At 40.4% G+C, this 17,042-nt stretch overlaps 1 protein-coding gene across 1 annotated transcript in view; it reads left to right on the top strand.

Moving 5' to 3' along the window:
• Window positions 1-15,203: 15,203 nt before the first annotated feature.
• The window catches only part of LOC126299581 (aquaporin AQPAe.a-like), a 56,892-nt gene continuing 55,053 nt past the window's right edge, over window positions 15,204-17,042 (top strand). Inside the window, exons 1-2 of the mRNA XM_049991592.1 lie at window positions 15,204-15,320; window positions 16,792-16,988. Of these exons, the coding sequence (XP_049847549.1) occupies window positions 15,230-15,320; window positions 16,792-16,988 (288 nt within the window). The 5' untranslated portion in view covers window positions 15,204-15,229. The remainder of the gene's footprint in view (window positions 15,321-16,791; window positions 16,989-17,042) is intronic.

Genomic DNA, 17,042 nt, shown 5'->3' with positions numbered 1-17,042 from the left:
CAAAGCCTATTATTAGTACAGTTAGTAGTAAAAAAGGTAAAAGTAATGCGTCAGTTTATCATGCAGCTGTCAGTGGTGTCATGTCTCCTGAACTATGTACCTTAAAACGATGTAGGTTTCTAAGTACATTCAGCATTATACGTGGGTACTTCCACGAAATGTTGCGCGCATTTAGTGGTAAAGAGGTAATAAATTAAATCATGCCTCATTTGGCAGTCTCAATCCATGGACTGGATAAATGTAATAAGGGATAAGCTTAGAAGTTGGACATTATGTGTACAGTTTGTTGCAAGTATACAAGTGTTGTCATTCTCAAATACTGGATGACTACGTTATGGGTATTCTCGCGTCGTGGGCTACACTTAGTGGCGCTCTACCAAAACTACAGTTGGGTCTTTTTGGTACAGTAAATAGACAAGGTAGGAAATGGCACGCTTCCCGTCAGTGTTAATAGGACTAGTAGAGAATAACTAATGGAAAGTGTGAGAGAAACTGATCCGACGACTTCCCTTTGTTTTTTGCAAGTAATTAGAACTGCACAGCTATTAGTCCATTGTGTAGTCTGTTCCGTACCCTTCCAAACTGTAAACCGAATTTTTAGAAGAAATAAAAATTTGTCGATCGCTTGTTTTTATATAACCGCTGCAATTACTTCTGATGAAAGTACAGTTTTCATGCACCGACATATAAAATCTATATTGCTATTGTTACGTCTCAATAGAAAGTTAATCACGTCAAAGGCAAGAGTTTCCTGTTATTAAGTATGAAACTAATTTATGAATAACAAACTAGTCTCGTGTGAAGTTGACGCTTTACCGAAGCTGTGTTTGATACATTGTCTTTCGTTTTTATAAACGTTGACTTTTTAGGAAATTGCGCTTTATAGCATTAGACGATGAATCTGTATTTTTCTAAATAAAACATAACTGTCAAGTTACAAAACGAGTTTCAAATGAAACCGTATTAAATGGTGGCACTTTAAATTTTGCTTTAAATGCTGTCTAAGTAACATACAGGGGGATAATTATGTAGAACAGAAATGATACGTAGGCTACACAGCCCATATACAAGGAAAAGCTAGAGAAAAAACATAGCGAGGTGTGCAGTGGTTTGTACACTAGACTTGCATGCGGGAGGACGTCGGTTCAAACCCGCGCCCTGGTCATCCCGTTTAAGGTTTCTTGTGATTTCCGTAATTGGCTTCAGGCAAGTGCCGAGATGGTTCCTTTGAAAGGGCACGGCCGACATCCTTCCCCACCCTTTCGCAATCCGATGGGACCGGTGACCTCACTGTTTGGTCTCCTTCCCTAGACCAACCAACCAGAGAAACTGGAACACCTGCCTAAAATTGTGTAGGGTCCCCGCGACAGGATGCTTGTCACCTGTCAGTCGTATCTAGACGTATCAGCGGTCCCATATCACTCCAGGTACACACGCCCCACACCATTAGAGCCTCCACCAGCTTGAACAGTCCCCTGCTGACATGTAGGGTCCATGGATTCATGAGGTTGTCTCCATACCCGACACGTCCATCTGGTCGATACAATTTGAAACGAGACTCGTTGACTGGAAACATGTTGCCGGATGAGACAACAATTCACTGTTGCCTTGACGGGCCCAGGCGAGGCGTAAAGCTTCGTGTCGTGCAGCCATCAAGGGTGCACGAGTGGGCCTTCGACTCCGAATGCCCATATCGTTGATCGTTGAATCATTAGCACGTTGACACTTGCTAATGGCCCAGCATAGAAAGTTGCAGCAATTTGCGGGAGTGTTAAACTTCTGTCACGTTGAACGATTCTCTTCAGTCGTCTTTGGTCCCGTTCTTGCAGGATCTTTTTCCGGCCCCAGCGATGTTGAGATTTGATGGTTTTTACCGGACTCCTGATATTCATGGTACACCCGAGAAATGGTTGGTGGGAGGAATTCCCACCTCATCGCTACCTCGGAAATGCTGTGGCACAACGCTCGTGTGCCTACTATAGCACCACGTTCATACTCATGTAAATCGTGATATCCTGCCGTTGTACCAGCAGCAACCGATCTAACAACTGCGCCAGACACTTGTCTTCTATAGGCGTTGCCGACCTCAGCGCAGTATTCTGCCTGTTTACAGGTGTCTTATTTGGATACGAATGCCTGTTCCAGTTCCTTTGGCGCTTCAGTGTAATTCTCAAAGTTTAGACAATTCATTGCTTTCGGATCCTAGGGAAATTTTCTGAGATACTAATTGCATATGCAAACAAAGCTATCGAAATTAGGTAAAATCCAATAGCGATGCGACACGCCTAATATACACGTAATGCAGTTGGTCTTAACTTACCAAAGCTACTAGTAAAACTACCATAATCTACGCTTACTTGTGATAATATATGGTAGGTTTACAATTCTAGCTACACTGCTCTTTCACCCTTGTCCTTTCCCTTGACGGGCGGTAGTTCTTACCCACTCAGTGATTCTTTACAGACGTCCAGTGGTTTTAGGGGAGGTGCGGAGTATGCATACATTTGTATGAACATCCGTTTTTCTTTAATTTGTATATATATATAAATTAGTGCTTTTCTGATCACTTTAGATCTGATCAGCTACAGTTGCTACGTTTACACCAGTCTATTTATTATGTGCAAGTAATGCACTTTCAACTGATTGCTGGGTGACATTATTTACATACAGCACCTATTTTACAAAGTAACAAATGGTTTTGTTGCTTGTATCAGGGATAAATTAATTTAAAACTTTCATCGAGAAAGCGACTGGTGCGACCACAAATCCTACGGCATACACACGAGCCAAAGACCTTAACCTATGGTCACACGCAATATTTTTACTACCTTACCGTTAGTACGTTTTACCAATCATTCAACTCTTCGATGATAGAAATCCGTTACTTGGCCACATAGGCATTCAGGAACTCATCATTGTCGGAAAAATCTCTTTCTGCCAGATGCCTTTTCAGCTTGCTGAAATGACGAAAATCGCACAGGGCGGTATCTCGACTCACTGGTCAACATCTCCCACGTCTTTACCCTTTGTCAAATTGATGGCACCATTTAACTACAGCTGGACGTGATATTACATTTGGTCCATTTAGCGCCAAACTTTCATGGCGAATCTGTGTGCAGTTCAGATGTTTTGCTGACAATCATTCCGACACACGTACTTGAATGTTGGAGTAAGTTCCCAGTTGCCAAAACATTTCATTCCTACGGTGTGCTGCAGCTACTATCAACACCGGAGCAGAACTATCTGCAGGAAACCGAGGCCGTATACCTTCTTCTGACAGAGACCTTGATGTGCCTCAACTAACAGTTCAGTGATTACCTATAAGGAGACACCAAACGGCGCAATTGTATTTGACCCCCAGGCAACCTTAGTAGCTCCGTTTCAACAATTCCAATGGTCTCTGGTAACCAACACTGTGACATCTATCTCCTGCCTTTGAACTGAGTCCAGACACCAGATGAATGGAAACGGATCAGGAGAGCTAACAATCTTCTTTCCAGCGTTTTATCTCCCCATAAGCTCTTGCTGCTATGGTCATACGTCTGGTGAAAAGCCTGAAGGGCACTTAGGAAGTGGAAAAAAAAGGACTTAGTGGAATGATTAAATCTCACCTATTCCAGCGTACTCAACGTCAGATTGGTAAGCGAGTCTTGAAGATGTATTCATGAAATAACACAGCACAGTCTCTCGGGTTCCACCAACGTAGTCAACATATACCAATGTGTAAAACTTAAGGACGAAAGTAACTTTCACGTGGTGTCACGGCCAAGCAACATGGGTAGATGAAACTTGGACCAGACGTAGACGTACGGCCGGGAGAGCGGTGTGCTGACAATATGCCCCTTCATATCTGCATTCTGTGGACCGAGGACGACACTGTGGCCGGTCAGTACCGTTGAGCCTTCATTGCCTGTTGTTGTGGTCTTCAGTCCTCAGACTGGTTTGATGCAGCTCTCCATGCTACTCTATCCTGTGCAAGCTTCTTCGTCTCCCAGTACCTACTGCAACCTACATCCTTCTGAATCTGCTTAGTGTATTCATCTCTTGGTCTTCCTCTACTATTTCTACCCTCCACGCTGCCCTCCAGTGCTAAATTTGTGATCTCTTGATGCCTCAGAACAGGTCCTACCAACCGGTCCCTTCTTCTTGTCAAGTTGTGCAACAAACTCCTCTTCTCCCCAATTCTATTTAGTACCTCCTTATTAGTTATGTGATCTACCCATCTAATCTTCAGCATTCTGCTGTAGCACCACATTTCGGAAGATTCTATTCTCTTCTTGTCCAAACTATTTATCGTTCATGTTTCACTTCCATACAACTACTTTCAGAAACGACTTCCTGACACTTAAATCTATACTCAATGTTAAGAAATTTCTCTTCTTCAGAAACGCTTTCCTTGACATTGTCAGTCTACATTTTATATCCTCTCTACTTCGACCATCATCAGTTATTTTGCTCCGCAAATAGCAAAAATCCTTTACTACTTTAAGTGTCTCATTTCCTAATCTAATTCCCTCAGCATTACCCGACTTAATTAGACAATTTCTTTTATCTCATCATAATTTCCTGAGTCTCCTCATCTGAGGCACTAATTGGCATATAAACCTGAACCCCTATTGTGGGTATGGGCTTCGTGTCTGTCTTGGCTACAATAATGCATTCATAATACTATTCATAGTAGCTTATCCGTGTTTCTATTTTTATTCATTATTAAATCTACTCCTGAATTACCCCTATTTCGTTCTGTATTTATAACCCTGTATTCATCTGACCAGATACTGCGAGAAGAATATGGTAGGCCACTGAAAGACCTAAGTTGAAATAAGGCCCTGGGGTAGACGACATTCACTCAGAAATACATATATTCTCGGTTGAGCCAGCCATAACAGATCTAATCCACCTCGTATACAAGGTGTAGGAGACAAGCGAAATAGCCTTAGGCTTCAAGAAGAATGTAATAATTCCATTCCCAAAGAAAGCAGCTGTAGATAGATGTGAATATTACTGCACTACCAGTTTAATACGTCATGGTTGCAAAATTTTGACACAAATTGTTACAGAAGAATGGAAAAACTGGTAGGAGCAGACATCAGGAAGATCAGTTTGGATTCCAGAGAAACGTACTAACACGCGAGGTTATACTGACCCTACGACTTCGGTTAGAAGATAGATTAAGGAAAGGCCAACGTAATTTATAGCTTTTGCAGATTTGGAGAAATATTTCCATAATGTCGACTGCAATACGCTCTCCTAAATTATGAGGGTAGCAAGCGTAAAACACAGGGAGCGAAAGAATATACACGAGTTGTACAGAAACCAGAACGCAGTTATTTGTCCAGATGCAAGAAAGAAAACAGTGGTTGGGAAGGGAGGGACACAAGGTTGTAGCCTGGGTGATTCATTCTGTACACTGAGCAAGCAGTAAATGAAACAAAAGAAAAAGTTGGAGAAGGATCTAAGGTTCAGGGAGCAAAAATAAAAAATGTGGACTATCATTGGCAAGAAAAGCGTTTCTGAAGAAGAGGAAGTTGTTAACATAGGCTATAGATTAAGTGTTAGGAATCCCTGTGCGAAGGTATTTGTATGGAGTGCAACCTTGTACTGAAGTGAAACGTGGACGATAAACATTTCAGTCAAGAATAAAACAGAAGCTTTTGGAATGTGGTGCTATAGAAGAACTCTGCCGATTAGACTGGTGTATTATGTAACCAATGATGCAGTGCTAAATAGAAATGGGCAGAAAAGTAAGTACTGACGTACCTTGAGCAAAGGCAGGGATCGGTTGTAGGATTCTGAAACATAAAACATACTGTGATCACCAGTTTAGTATTGGAGTAAGGCGTGGAGGGTGAAAATCGTAGAGGGAGACCAATAGATGAATACGGCAAGTGAGTTCTAAAGGATGTTGGCTGTAGGCTTGAACAGGATCGAGTAGCGTGGAAAAATGCATAAAACGAGTCTTCGGACTGAAGACCACAATAACAAACAACCTTTATAATCCCAATCTATCCTTGACGCCTGCGATTCCTTCATGTTAGTGCTGCAAGTGAAATCATTCTTTCATTATTTTAATGACTACCAACGATATTTGTGTTTGAGAATACATCTAATGCTTTTTAGCACCTTAAATGTACAAATGTACATTTTAACAGGTAAAGCAGACGCATAGATGTTTTACCATTCTAAAATTGTTTTCATATATTTTCGTAAATGCTCTCTGCTGATAAACCGCAATTGTATGGCTGCCATTCCACTCCCGTTCTTACTGGTATGGGAATTAAATTACAGTCAAGAAAAAATCTGTAGTCAGTGTACTAATTACGGGAATTAAAAAGAATGCGTTCTTTCTGGTCTATACGTGATGGTACTCTGAGGAATGTCACAGATTCAGATACTTTCCTCATTGCCTGACCCAACACACAGTAGCTCCCTCAATATGGTCGATAATCGGAAGAAATGTTTTCATATTACTTTCGAAAATGGAAATTCAGCATAAACGTTCCCCTTTTTTATGCCAAACTGAAGATTAATTTTTAACCCTATAATACCGAATGTCGCGAATTTCCATCATACCAATGCTGTGCTAATAATTGGAAGGGTAACTGTTTTAGAGCGCCATTGCCTGTAGGTGTTGATTCAGCATGAAGCTACCAACGCATGTGACAAGTGCGACAGTCTTCTAAGTCATTCGGGACCTCTAAAGCACCACGATTTTTATATTTCGTCTAGAAATTTATTCCATTTTTAAGTGATTAATTTTCCTTTTGACAAAGAGGTCATTAGGACGAAGCACATACCTGGAATTGGAAGGAATCTGGCTATGACTTTTCCAAATGAACCGTTCTCACATTTGCCTTGAGTGATTCGAGCTAGCTGCAGGCCGGATCGGGATGTGAACAGCCACCCTTTCGAATTCGTGTCGAGTGTCTTACCTCTATGCAACCTCGCTTGGTCCAAACTAAAGACAAGTAAGAATGTTCCATAACTTATAAAACCTAACATTTGCTTACCGAGTTTTGCAACTAATTTTACATTCTAGTGTAATCAGAATTGAAATATTTATTGCTTAAAGATTAAAATAGTGAGTTTTACCAACTCAGTTAATCGACTTCGTCCACAAAAGGCGACGATCTTCGTTGGCATATAATTTTAATTCGACAGATAGATTCACTATCAGAAATCTTCATTATCATCATCATCATCATCATCATTATCATCTACATCATGTTTTAGGTCCCTGGACCAGTTACAGTGATACAGCTCATTACCCAGAATTTGCACAGATCAGAAGTCACAAAATTTTGCTGAATAATTTCCTGAGAAATGGTCTCATTCGTTCATAGCTTCTGGGTAGTGTGACGTTACCCACCCTCCATAATTTGTAAGTATGGAACAAACCTTTTTATCTTCTACTGAACGAATGTATGAGCGATTCTTTTTTTCTCAACTATTCTCCCCTTAAATAAGCAGTACTTTTTCCTTACCTTCGTATTTGGTATAATCCAATCGTCACTTGAAAGGGAACATTCAGAAAATATTTACGATTTCAAACTTTTTGTCAGATACTTGCGAGATGACGAAGAAATATTATGAACTGCCTTGAAGCTTGCAAAATTTTCTTTCATAGGGAATTGTTTGACACAATATTTATATCATTGCACACATTCGTTCATCATATTGCACGTTTTCCGTGCTTGTTCTAAAAACCACTTCCATGAACGGTCGATTCCATTCTGCTTCATTTATCAGCTTGCTTTATAGCCCATTTATTATCTCTCCGATGTTCACGTGACGCTAATACACATTAGGAAAACGATACGTTAATCTTACTTCGTTTGTGAGGTCTCAGGCTGAACTTCATATCTTTATATTTACTATAAACATTTCTACGTTAAATGTCTAAAAGTAGCAGCGGGGCATCGTGATTATATTTGTGAATACGTTATTGAAATGTTTTACTACATGATATCAAATTTCTATGAAACTTGTGACCCGACGCTCTCTTGTACTCTACCGTTTGTAATGTTTATCCCATATCTTGCTTTATTCATCATTGTTCTCAAAACTATATCATTATTATGTAATTGCCGCTGTCAGGGAACAGGAAAGTCAGGATTTTATGTCCTGTCGATGAGGATGAAGAAGCAAACCGATCGGATCCCTTTCGAAGGAGGTATCCGAGTTTTAGACGTAAGTGATGTTGGGGAAACTATACAAAAGTTAATTTTGTATTCCTTATTGACATTTTAGCCCTATTCTTCACGAATATGAGCCATTTTCTGTCGAGAAGTGATACATGAACGTAAATTGTGATCTATTTCATACTGATGATATCGACAATGGTCCACCACTCCGTTCTTCAATTGCGCAAAATTTACATAAGGTTGAATGAAACCATTCTGGGAGAGCACAGCCACAAGTACGAGGCCTAAACGTGTAAACTCACTGTACTGTTTAGGGATCGTTAGAATAGCTAATTTAACCCGTAATTAAAAGCTGTGTCGAAAATATGTATTTTCATTTGATAAAGCAACTCTCCAGATGATTAGTACGATTTCTCGTGTGAGATAAGTGATCTATTGATTATTAGTATGTACTGTTGGCAGAATCATTAGGAAGAATAGGGTAAATGTATCGAAGAGTGTGCAGTTCCAAAGAGAGCGCAGCTCCTGACAGTTGACTAAAGCGATCAGCTCGCAACAGACGTAGTTGTGTTCAGAGTGGTATCAGAAAAGCCTCGCAGAAGGTGTGTGAAGAAATCCTATCTTTCCGAAGTGAAGCAGGTAAGAATCAGTCTCCAGAATTCTTGATGTAATTCTGGTACTGTTGCATAATTATACACAGAATACACGAGCAATTGCCTTCAATTCCTAATTATATTTTGAAACTGTTGCTTGATATCTACCATACTGCGTCCAGATGTCTTGAAAATGTGACGTGTGCTGTCATCTGTTGACCTTCCTTGGAATCATTGTTTCAGTACGAAAGTGCGCGCATATAACGCCCCCAAAGAGTGTGTGCGTTCTGTTTAGGGTTGGTTGGTTGGTTGATTTTGGGATAGGTGACCAAACAGCAAGGTCGTCGGTCGGATCGGATTACGGAAGAATGGAGAAGGATATTGGCCATGCCCTTTCAAAGGAACCATCCCGGCATTTGCCTGAGGCGATTTAGGGAAATCACGGTAAACCTAAATCAGGATGCCCGACACGGGTTTGAATCTTCGTCTACTTGAATGAGAGTCCAGTGTCCTAACCATTGCGTCGCCTCGCTCGGTCTCTGTTTAGGGCACAACTGCAAATTTTGTACTTCTTGAGCACGTTGTGGAGTCCGAAGGATAGGTTTTGTTTCTGAATGACTTCAAATTAAGAGCGAAAATCGGACATGAAGCTCATCTAAACTGAAGAGCTGTTCCATGCAGCCAGACAACGAATTGAAAATGGAGACAGTAAACCAAGGTTACCGCCGCTCTTGGTATGAAGGAGTCTACTTTAAGGAAAAAACTGAAAGCAGTTAGTAGGGAACATACATTCTGGCGTTTCCAGAAGACTGTATCCAGTGGATTAAGTGAAGGAGGTGGTGCCACGAGCAGTGCTCTTCATTTGAGGGTGATAATGCGTTCATTTGTGACATTTGCTAAATACGCACTCTTTGGGAAATTTTTACTTACTCTTAAGCGCAGGTGAACGAGAGAGTGCGCATTCCCGTTTTTTGTATTTTTTTTTTATAGTTCGATGAAAGTATTACCTCTCTGCGGTTGTAGTTTTCTGAATATGAAGATTTTTTATTCATTAATATAAACCTAAAATATTTTGTTTTCCTATTGATAATAACCCAGATATTTAAGGTTATACCTCAACTGCGCACTCTGAATTATGGTTCCTCTATGTTTGAGTCAATATTATTCACAGCCTGTAGTTTATTTATTATATGCCACTCACTAAAGCTTAACACCCGCTATAGCCAAAAACTTACTCACCTGTAAATGCATTGGGTGAGATATGATATAAATTATTGTGTAGAAGACTTAAAGATCTTTGTGAGCTGAAAAATACGAGTCCCTGTCAATTCTGATTTATTAAAGAGCTATCATAGATGAAGGTATCTCTGTAATCTGCATATAATGATAGTTATTGCTGTCGCATACGGTAACAGATGGTGACTAAATGTGCTCATTATTTTCACTATTCTGGGTAGGTGCGTGTGACCCTAGTTGTTTTTGCGATCTAAAACAAAGCAAACCAAACCAAACCAGTTATACTAGCCACAGTTTGTAGGAATTTCGTGACCACCTTCCCACTAAACGTTTCGTCCTGCACATTAATGCTCCTCGTTTTTTAGTCTCCCCAGCTAGTTATCACGCACTGAAGGTAACAAACAAGAATCTGTAGCTGTCGTTCCAAAAGTCCCTGTCAGTCTTAAGAAGACGATTCTCTGTAGACTACTAAGTTTTGTACTTGCTACATCAAATATTATTTTTGTTATTGCGGAGTATCCATTAAATGGTGTTATTCTCATATTGTTCATATTAGTAAGATGAAGAACGTCCTTGTTAAGCTTGTTATTTTCTGTATTACTCTGATACCTCGCTTTGCAGCAATTTCTACATGAACATTGATGTTCAAGTAGCCATTGAAGAGGAGTGAAAGAAGTTACGTCTTCTCGCTTGTTTAAATTCTAGTGTTGAGTATCGAATAAGGTGAACCTGCAACGTGCTTCCTTGTGAGAAGTACTATTGTTTTTTGTTTTATCACATTGATTTTAATGTTGCTAAATCTTTGCTTTAATACAGTGCTTGTAGACATGTTGGCAGTCTTCATTTCATATGAAAATCTTCAGTTAGTGTAATTAAACTACTAGCTGCGTAAACGAAGGCTAAGTTACGAGAAAACTGGTTTAACGGTGGAGACTTTTGGTACCCGGTTCGCGAAAGTAACTGATATTGAGTTATTTTGACATAACGGAGTTATATTTCTGTCACAGCAGTAGCCTACGGAGCACGTCTACAGACTGGACACACTAACTTCCTCAAATGATGCAAAGAGAGCCGTCTTCAGCTGTTGTCGAATGCGACACCAATAACCATCACTATATCTGCTATATACTTCTATGGCAGAGCTACGGCACATTACAGAGATGGCTGTGTTTCTAATAGGTTTCGTAGAGTTCTTTTCAATAAATCAGAATAGACTGGGACTCATGCCTTTCAGCTTGCAATGATCATTAAATATACACGGAAGGCCCAAGAAGCTGGCACACCTGCCTAATATCGTGTAGGGGCCCCGCCACACAACGTGGCATAGACTCGATTAATGTCTGAAGTAGTGCTGGAGTAAACTGACACCATGAATCCTACGGGGATGGAGATCTCTTCTGAACAGCACGTTGCAGGGCATACCAGATATGCTCAATGATGTTCATGTCTGGGGAGTTTGGTGGCCAGCGGAAATGTTTAAACTCAGAAGAGTGTTCCTGAAGCCAGTCTGTAGCAATTCTGGACGTGTGAAGTGTCGCATTGTCCGGCTCGAATTACCGAAGTCCGTCAGAATGCATAATGGTCATGAATGGACGCAGGTGATCAGACAGGATGCTTACGTATGTGTCACCTGTCAGAGTCGTATCTAGAAGTATCAGGGGTCCCATACCAATCCAACTGCTCACGCCCCACAGCATTACAGAACCTCCACCACCTTTAACAGTCCCCTGCTGACATGAAGGACCCATGTAATCATGAGGTAGTCTACATACCCGTACACGTCCATCTGCTCCATACAATTTGAAACGAGACTCGTCCGACTAGGCAACATGTTTCCAGTCATCAACAATTCAATGTCGTCGTTGGCGGGCCCTGGTGAGGCGTAAAGCTTTGTGTCGTGCAGTCGTTAAGGGTACACGAGTGGGCCTTTGGCTCCGAAAGCCCATATCGATTATGTTTCGTTGAATGGTTCACACGCTGTCTCTTCATTGAAATATGCAGCAATTTGCGGAAAGGCTGCACTTCTGTCACCTTGAAAGATTCTTTACGGTCGCCGTTGGTCCCGTTCTTGCAGGATCATTTTCCGGCCCCAGCTATGACGGAGATTTAATGTTTTACCGGATTCCTGATATTTACGGTACACTCGTGAAATGGTCGTACGGGAAAATATCCACTTCATCGCTACCTGGGAGATGCTGTGTCCCATCGCTCGTGCGCCGACTATAACAAGTTCAAACTCACTTAAATCTTCATAACCTGCCATTGTAGCAGCAGTAACCGATGTAACAATTGCGCCAGACACTTGTCTTATATAGGAGTTGCGGACCGTAAAGCAGTATTCTGCCTGTTTACGTATCTCCACATTTGAATACGTATGCTTATACCAGCTTCTTTGGCTCTTCAGTGTATTGCACACTAATTTCTGGAAGACGTTACCCAGTGCATGCATACACTTACTGGTCTTTACGTTCTGAATACAATGGATAGCCAGGTTTGGAGTGTGGAAGACAATAAGTGATCTGTATACTGTGTACCATCTTCTGACTCAGTCATATTCTTCCTGGCGATACCGCTAAAAGCGCATGCTAATAGTACATCGTTCACGCATCTCGCCTTAGAAATTGTACTAATCATTTGGAGACATTCACATATCAAATATCGAAAGAAACTGAATCGCAATCGTGAGAAATAGTGTTCAAATCTCCACTCGGCAATCCTGATTTCGATTTAATGTGGTTTCCTCAAATCTATGTCTGAAGTTGCGAGATTTACTTTGAAAATGACACGGTCACTTTCCTTCCTCATACTTGTCAGATTCATGACTTCGTCCTCGATTGGACGTTAAATCCTGATCTCCCTCCTTTGACAACAAGAAGCGTAAAACTTGTGGAAAGGCCTATACCTTTTCCGTAACACAAAAAAGCGCTTTATAAATACATTTATAAGCTTTATCCAATATCTAATGTGGTATTTAACCATTCACATAGAAAACTAACTAGGTTGATGACAAATATCCTTGTGGCAATAAAAGTACTGAAGCTCATAGAATTTATATCTGCACCCTAATGTCAAGAAAGGCCACGTCCGGAAATGATGTCAAAAGTCTTGAGCTACAGTGCGTATTTACAAACGACGGTACGTTTGATATCCTGCAAAACATCTTCAGGTCGGTTGTTTTAGTATTTCCGTCAGGACCATGGATGTGGTGACTGACAGTTGGTGACTGAGTACTAACAGTGTCACTCTGAGTTATTGTTGCATTGGTTCTTTCTTTTGTACTATACGAAATGAACATACATATCTGTAACTAAACAGGTGAATTGTCAGAAGCAGTATGCGATAACCGACCCTAACCTAAACAGTATCAACAGTACTGCATATCCAGTTTCGTTTCCATCATAATATTTTAAAAACAGATCTTAGCTATAGTTAAGTGAAGCATTTGTGCTTTGTTTGATAAATACGTACTACATACCAGGAAGGCCCTGAATCATACACGTCGCAAATGTTTGTAAACAGTTCTGAAAGTTCGTTGACGGAGGTCATATCCACTAAGAATATAAGTTACGCAAAAACTAAGAAATATATACCGAGATAGGGCAGCTAGTGATAAAATAATTAGCTCGTATTCAGGGAAGGTTGGCTCCAAGTATCTGCGCTCCCATTGTGATTTAGGGTTTCGTAGTCCTCTAAAAGCATTTCTGGCGGAAGTTCAGATATTTACTGTAACAAAGCCACAGCCGATCTCGATGTTTGTATAATATGAGTTTGCGTAGTATATCTCTAATGACTTCGACTTAACAAGATGTGAGAGTGGAACCTTCCTCAATTTAGAGAGTTAAAGGGCAAAGAGTTTTGGGCTTTGAAGCCGATCAAGACTGCTTATGGTTAGAACCATTTGACTGTTGTACACCTGTCTAAGAGTTTCAAAGCAATACGGGTTAATTCAAAATACAATCTGCGTCCAAGGCGGTGTTGAGATGTATCCAGAATGTAACTGTGGAATACTAATTTAAACACAGCACGGAGGAATGTGACCTACACTCTAATCAGCCCAGGTGAGTGAACTTCATAAAAGCAGAACTAGCGCGCTGAAATAGACACAGAGTCCGAATACTATTGTTTAATTTTTCCTTTGCTCTTAATTGCGCTGGCCTTGTGAGTGATGTGCTTTAACTTAATAACGTAATACCATCCTTGTTTTGCAATGGTATAAACAAAAATGGTTCAAATGGCTCTGAGCGCTATAGGACTTAACATCTGAGTTCATCAGTCCCCTAGAACTTAGAACTACTTAAACCGAACTAACCTAACGAAATCACACACATCCATGCCCGAGGCAGGATTTGAACCTGCGACCGTACGGTCTCGCAGTTCCAGTCTGAAGCGCCTAGAACCGCTCGACCACTCCGGCCGGCGATGGTATAAACATTCGACTCTTAGCACACAGGGAAAATTTGAATTAAAGAAAGGAGAGGATAAAATAATCCTATGCTAGCATTTCGTATACAGGCTTTGAGAGGCTACTAGAGGCCGCTAAGTTTCACACCATCCACCGGGTGAATTCGACAGTATTCTGCATCCTGTTTCTATATGTCTGTGTGCATATATCTGTAATTTAATCCAGTAAATGCGTAAACAATCCTAGATGTTCCTATTTCTACGATATCTCATGCTTGCCTGCGAAATGAAGACCATGAACAGTTCCTCTAACCCGATGTAGTACCACAGAGTCAATTAGATGAACCAATGTCCACCACGAAGAAAGGTTAAATTACTGTAAAAGACAGTTTATTGCAACTTATTTCTTATAGTTTAGCACACTAATAGGTAGGGAGGCAACACGTAAAACGTATTGCCACCTGCTGCTTATTTATGCAATTAATTCATTTCAATATATTACAGTGTATTCATGCAGTAATGTTATTAGGTTTTTCGGTATTTAGTTTAGATTCGAAGATTCGGAGTAAGCATTCACAGAGCATATCTGAAAAAAAAAAAATCACCTGAAGTATACTTGTCACTGTCGCCTTAATGTCAAACACAAAGGATGCCTATTAGGAAACGTGCTGAAAATTTGTATGTTCATCCAACAATTATTTTTCATTGCTGAGCATAAAATTCAGCATGCAGATTGGCTTTCTATACATTAAAGGAAAGAAAACTTGAGAGTTTCAAAGGTGGACTGATGGTAGAAGTGTATAGTCTTTGCCGTGAAAATGTTTGCGTCAATACGTTACTAGTTGAGTAGTACGGATGTTATTTCCCGTTCAGTCTAGCGAGGAGACCTTGTTGGTGAGTGTGCAGCTGTTTCCAGTCATGCTGTGTTGTGCGAGTATGAAGAAAGGTCAGTATTAACGTGAATCAGTTGCGTAGAATGTGGAATAGTGTGTAGTAGTGATGATTTGATACGGAGGTTAGAAAAGTGTGCAGTTTTCTTTCGTACAGGTTGGATCCCTATCACTTTAATCATTATTTTATTTCACTCGTATTGTTATGCATGTGAAAAGCTTGGCATGCTAACTTTAATTTTTTGCAAATATATTGAACCTTAAAACAATGAAATTTCCTGCTAAAGGATATCGAAGAGTGTCATTCATGGGCCATGGAACTCCCTAATTTCAGAATTACCCTTTTAACCCATAAAACATCTCAAAGTGAAATACTGTCATGGATTCAAGTTACCAAAATACCACATTATTCTGCTAGAGAGAGCCTGTGGCTGCTATTTGTAACAGCTTATGCTGCTTGGTAGCAGTAACCACTTGACGTCAGGCAGCTGGTAGAATTTTACGGTATTTACTTTTTTCTGGCAGCAGCTAGGAGAGGCTTTTAAACGGATCCGTCACGGAAGCCTCAAGAGTAAAATTTAACTCGAATACGTTTGATCTGAGAGAGCTGTTAGTAAGTAGTTTAAAGATTTGGCTGCTTTTGCGTCATTCAGTGTAAAACGTTACAAGAATATAGTCCAGGGCTATTAATTTCTCCATAATGTAGCTAGTCTTCTATAGACAGCTGTAGTTAAGTGAAATTGATAACTTTGCTTCTGAAAAAGTTGTCTTCAAGTAACACCATTCGACTAAAGTGATACGTACTACGTAGTGAAATCTCTAGAACCCACTTCTTTGCAATACAGGGCTGCGGTCGAAACTGCGACGTTCCACGTAGTCCTTTTCTTCAAGCAGTCTACCCTGCAAAAATAGCAGTTAAAGGAAACTACCCTTAGTTCCGTCTACTTCCTGGCGGTAATCATGATGTTGCTTAAAGAGTTGACAAAGTATTCTAACCAACTGATGAGTCTTCCTAGTGATCGTTAAAAACGTATGACTGAACGGCGTACTGTTAATCAGATCTTGGTTAAAAGTGAAATCGTAATGGGGAAAAAAGATAATTGCAGTTGTTGATAGTAGGAACTTAAATTCTCGTAGCTTGTCTGCTGACATTAGCTTCGTGCATATTGTATGAAACTGAGTAATAACGTTTCTAGCACATGCTAATGATGCTAGAAACGTCGACAGAACCCACAAAAATCTACTGAAGTTACTGGTATCTTAAGGAACTTCTCAGAGTTCAGACTTTTAACTCTGAAAGTAAATGTTACAGTTTTAGGAATAACAAAATGTAGCTTTACAAAGGTTTAAAAGGAGTTTACAGCAATTTCTTATAGCTGCTGAAACATTCACGGTATCCAAATACCTTCTTTTGTATCTGTATAACAGTAACAGTAAAACATCGTTAGTAGCTTTGATGTGAAACGTCACATGTAAGACACACGCTCTAGGATTCTGTGAAACTAATGTGAAATACTTCTTCTATAGGCGCTTGGGCTGCAGCAGGTTTGCACGAGGTCGAAGTGTACAGCACTACTTGGCGAAAGTTTGCAGCGGAGTTCATAGGAACATTCCTGTTGGTCCTCGTAGGATGTGGCTCTACCACTGTAGCTTGGTCTGAAGGATACAAGCCAACGACTGTTCAAATTGCACTGGCCTTCGGTCTGATTGCATGTGTTGTTCAGGTGAGTAACAGGTTATTATATATTTAAAGCCAGTTGCTATATCCAGTGCAGTGA

This window comes from Schistocerca gregaria, chromosome X, assembly GCF_023897955.1.
Source record: "Schistocerca gregaria isolate iqSchGreg1 chromosome X, iqSchGreg1.2, whole genome shotgun sequence".
Classification (NCBI taxonomy): domain Eukaryota; kingdom Metazoa; phylum Arthropoda; class Insecta; order Orthoptera; family Acrididae; genus Schistocerca; species Schistocerca gregaria.
Note: the sequence above shows the minus strand (reverse complement) of the source record. Positions and strands in the feature narration are given on the sequence as shown.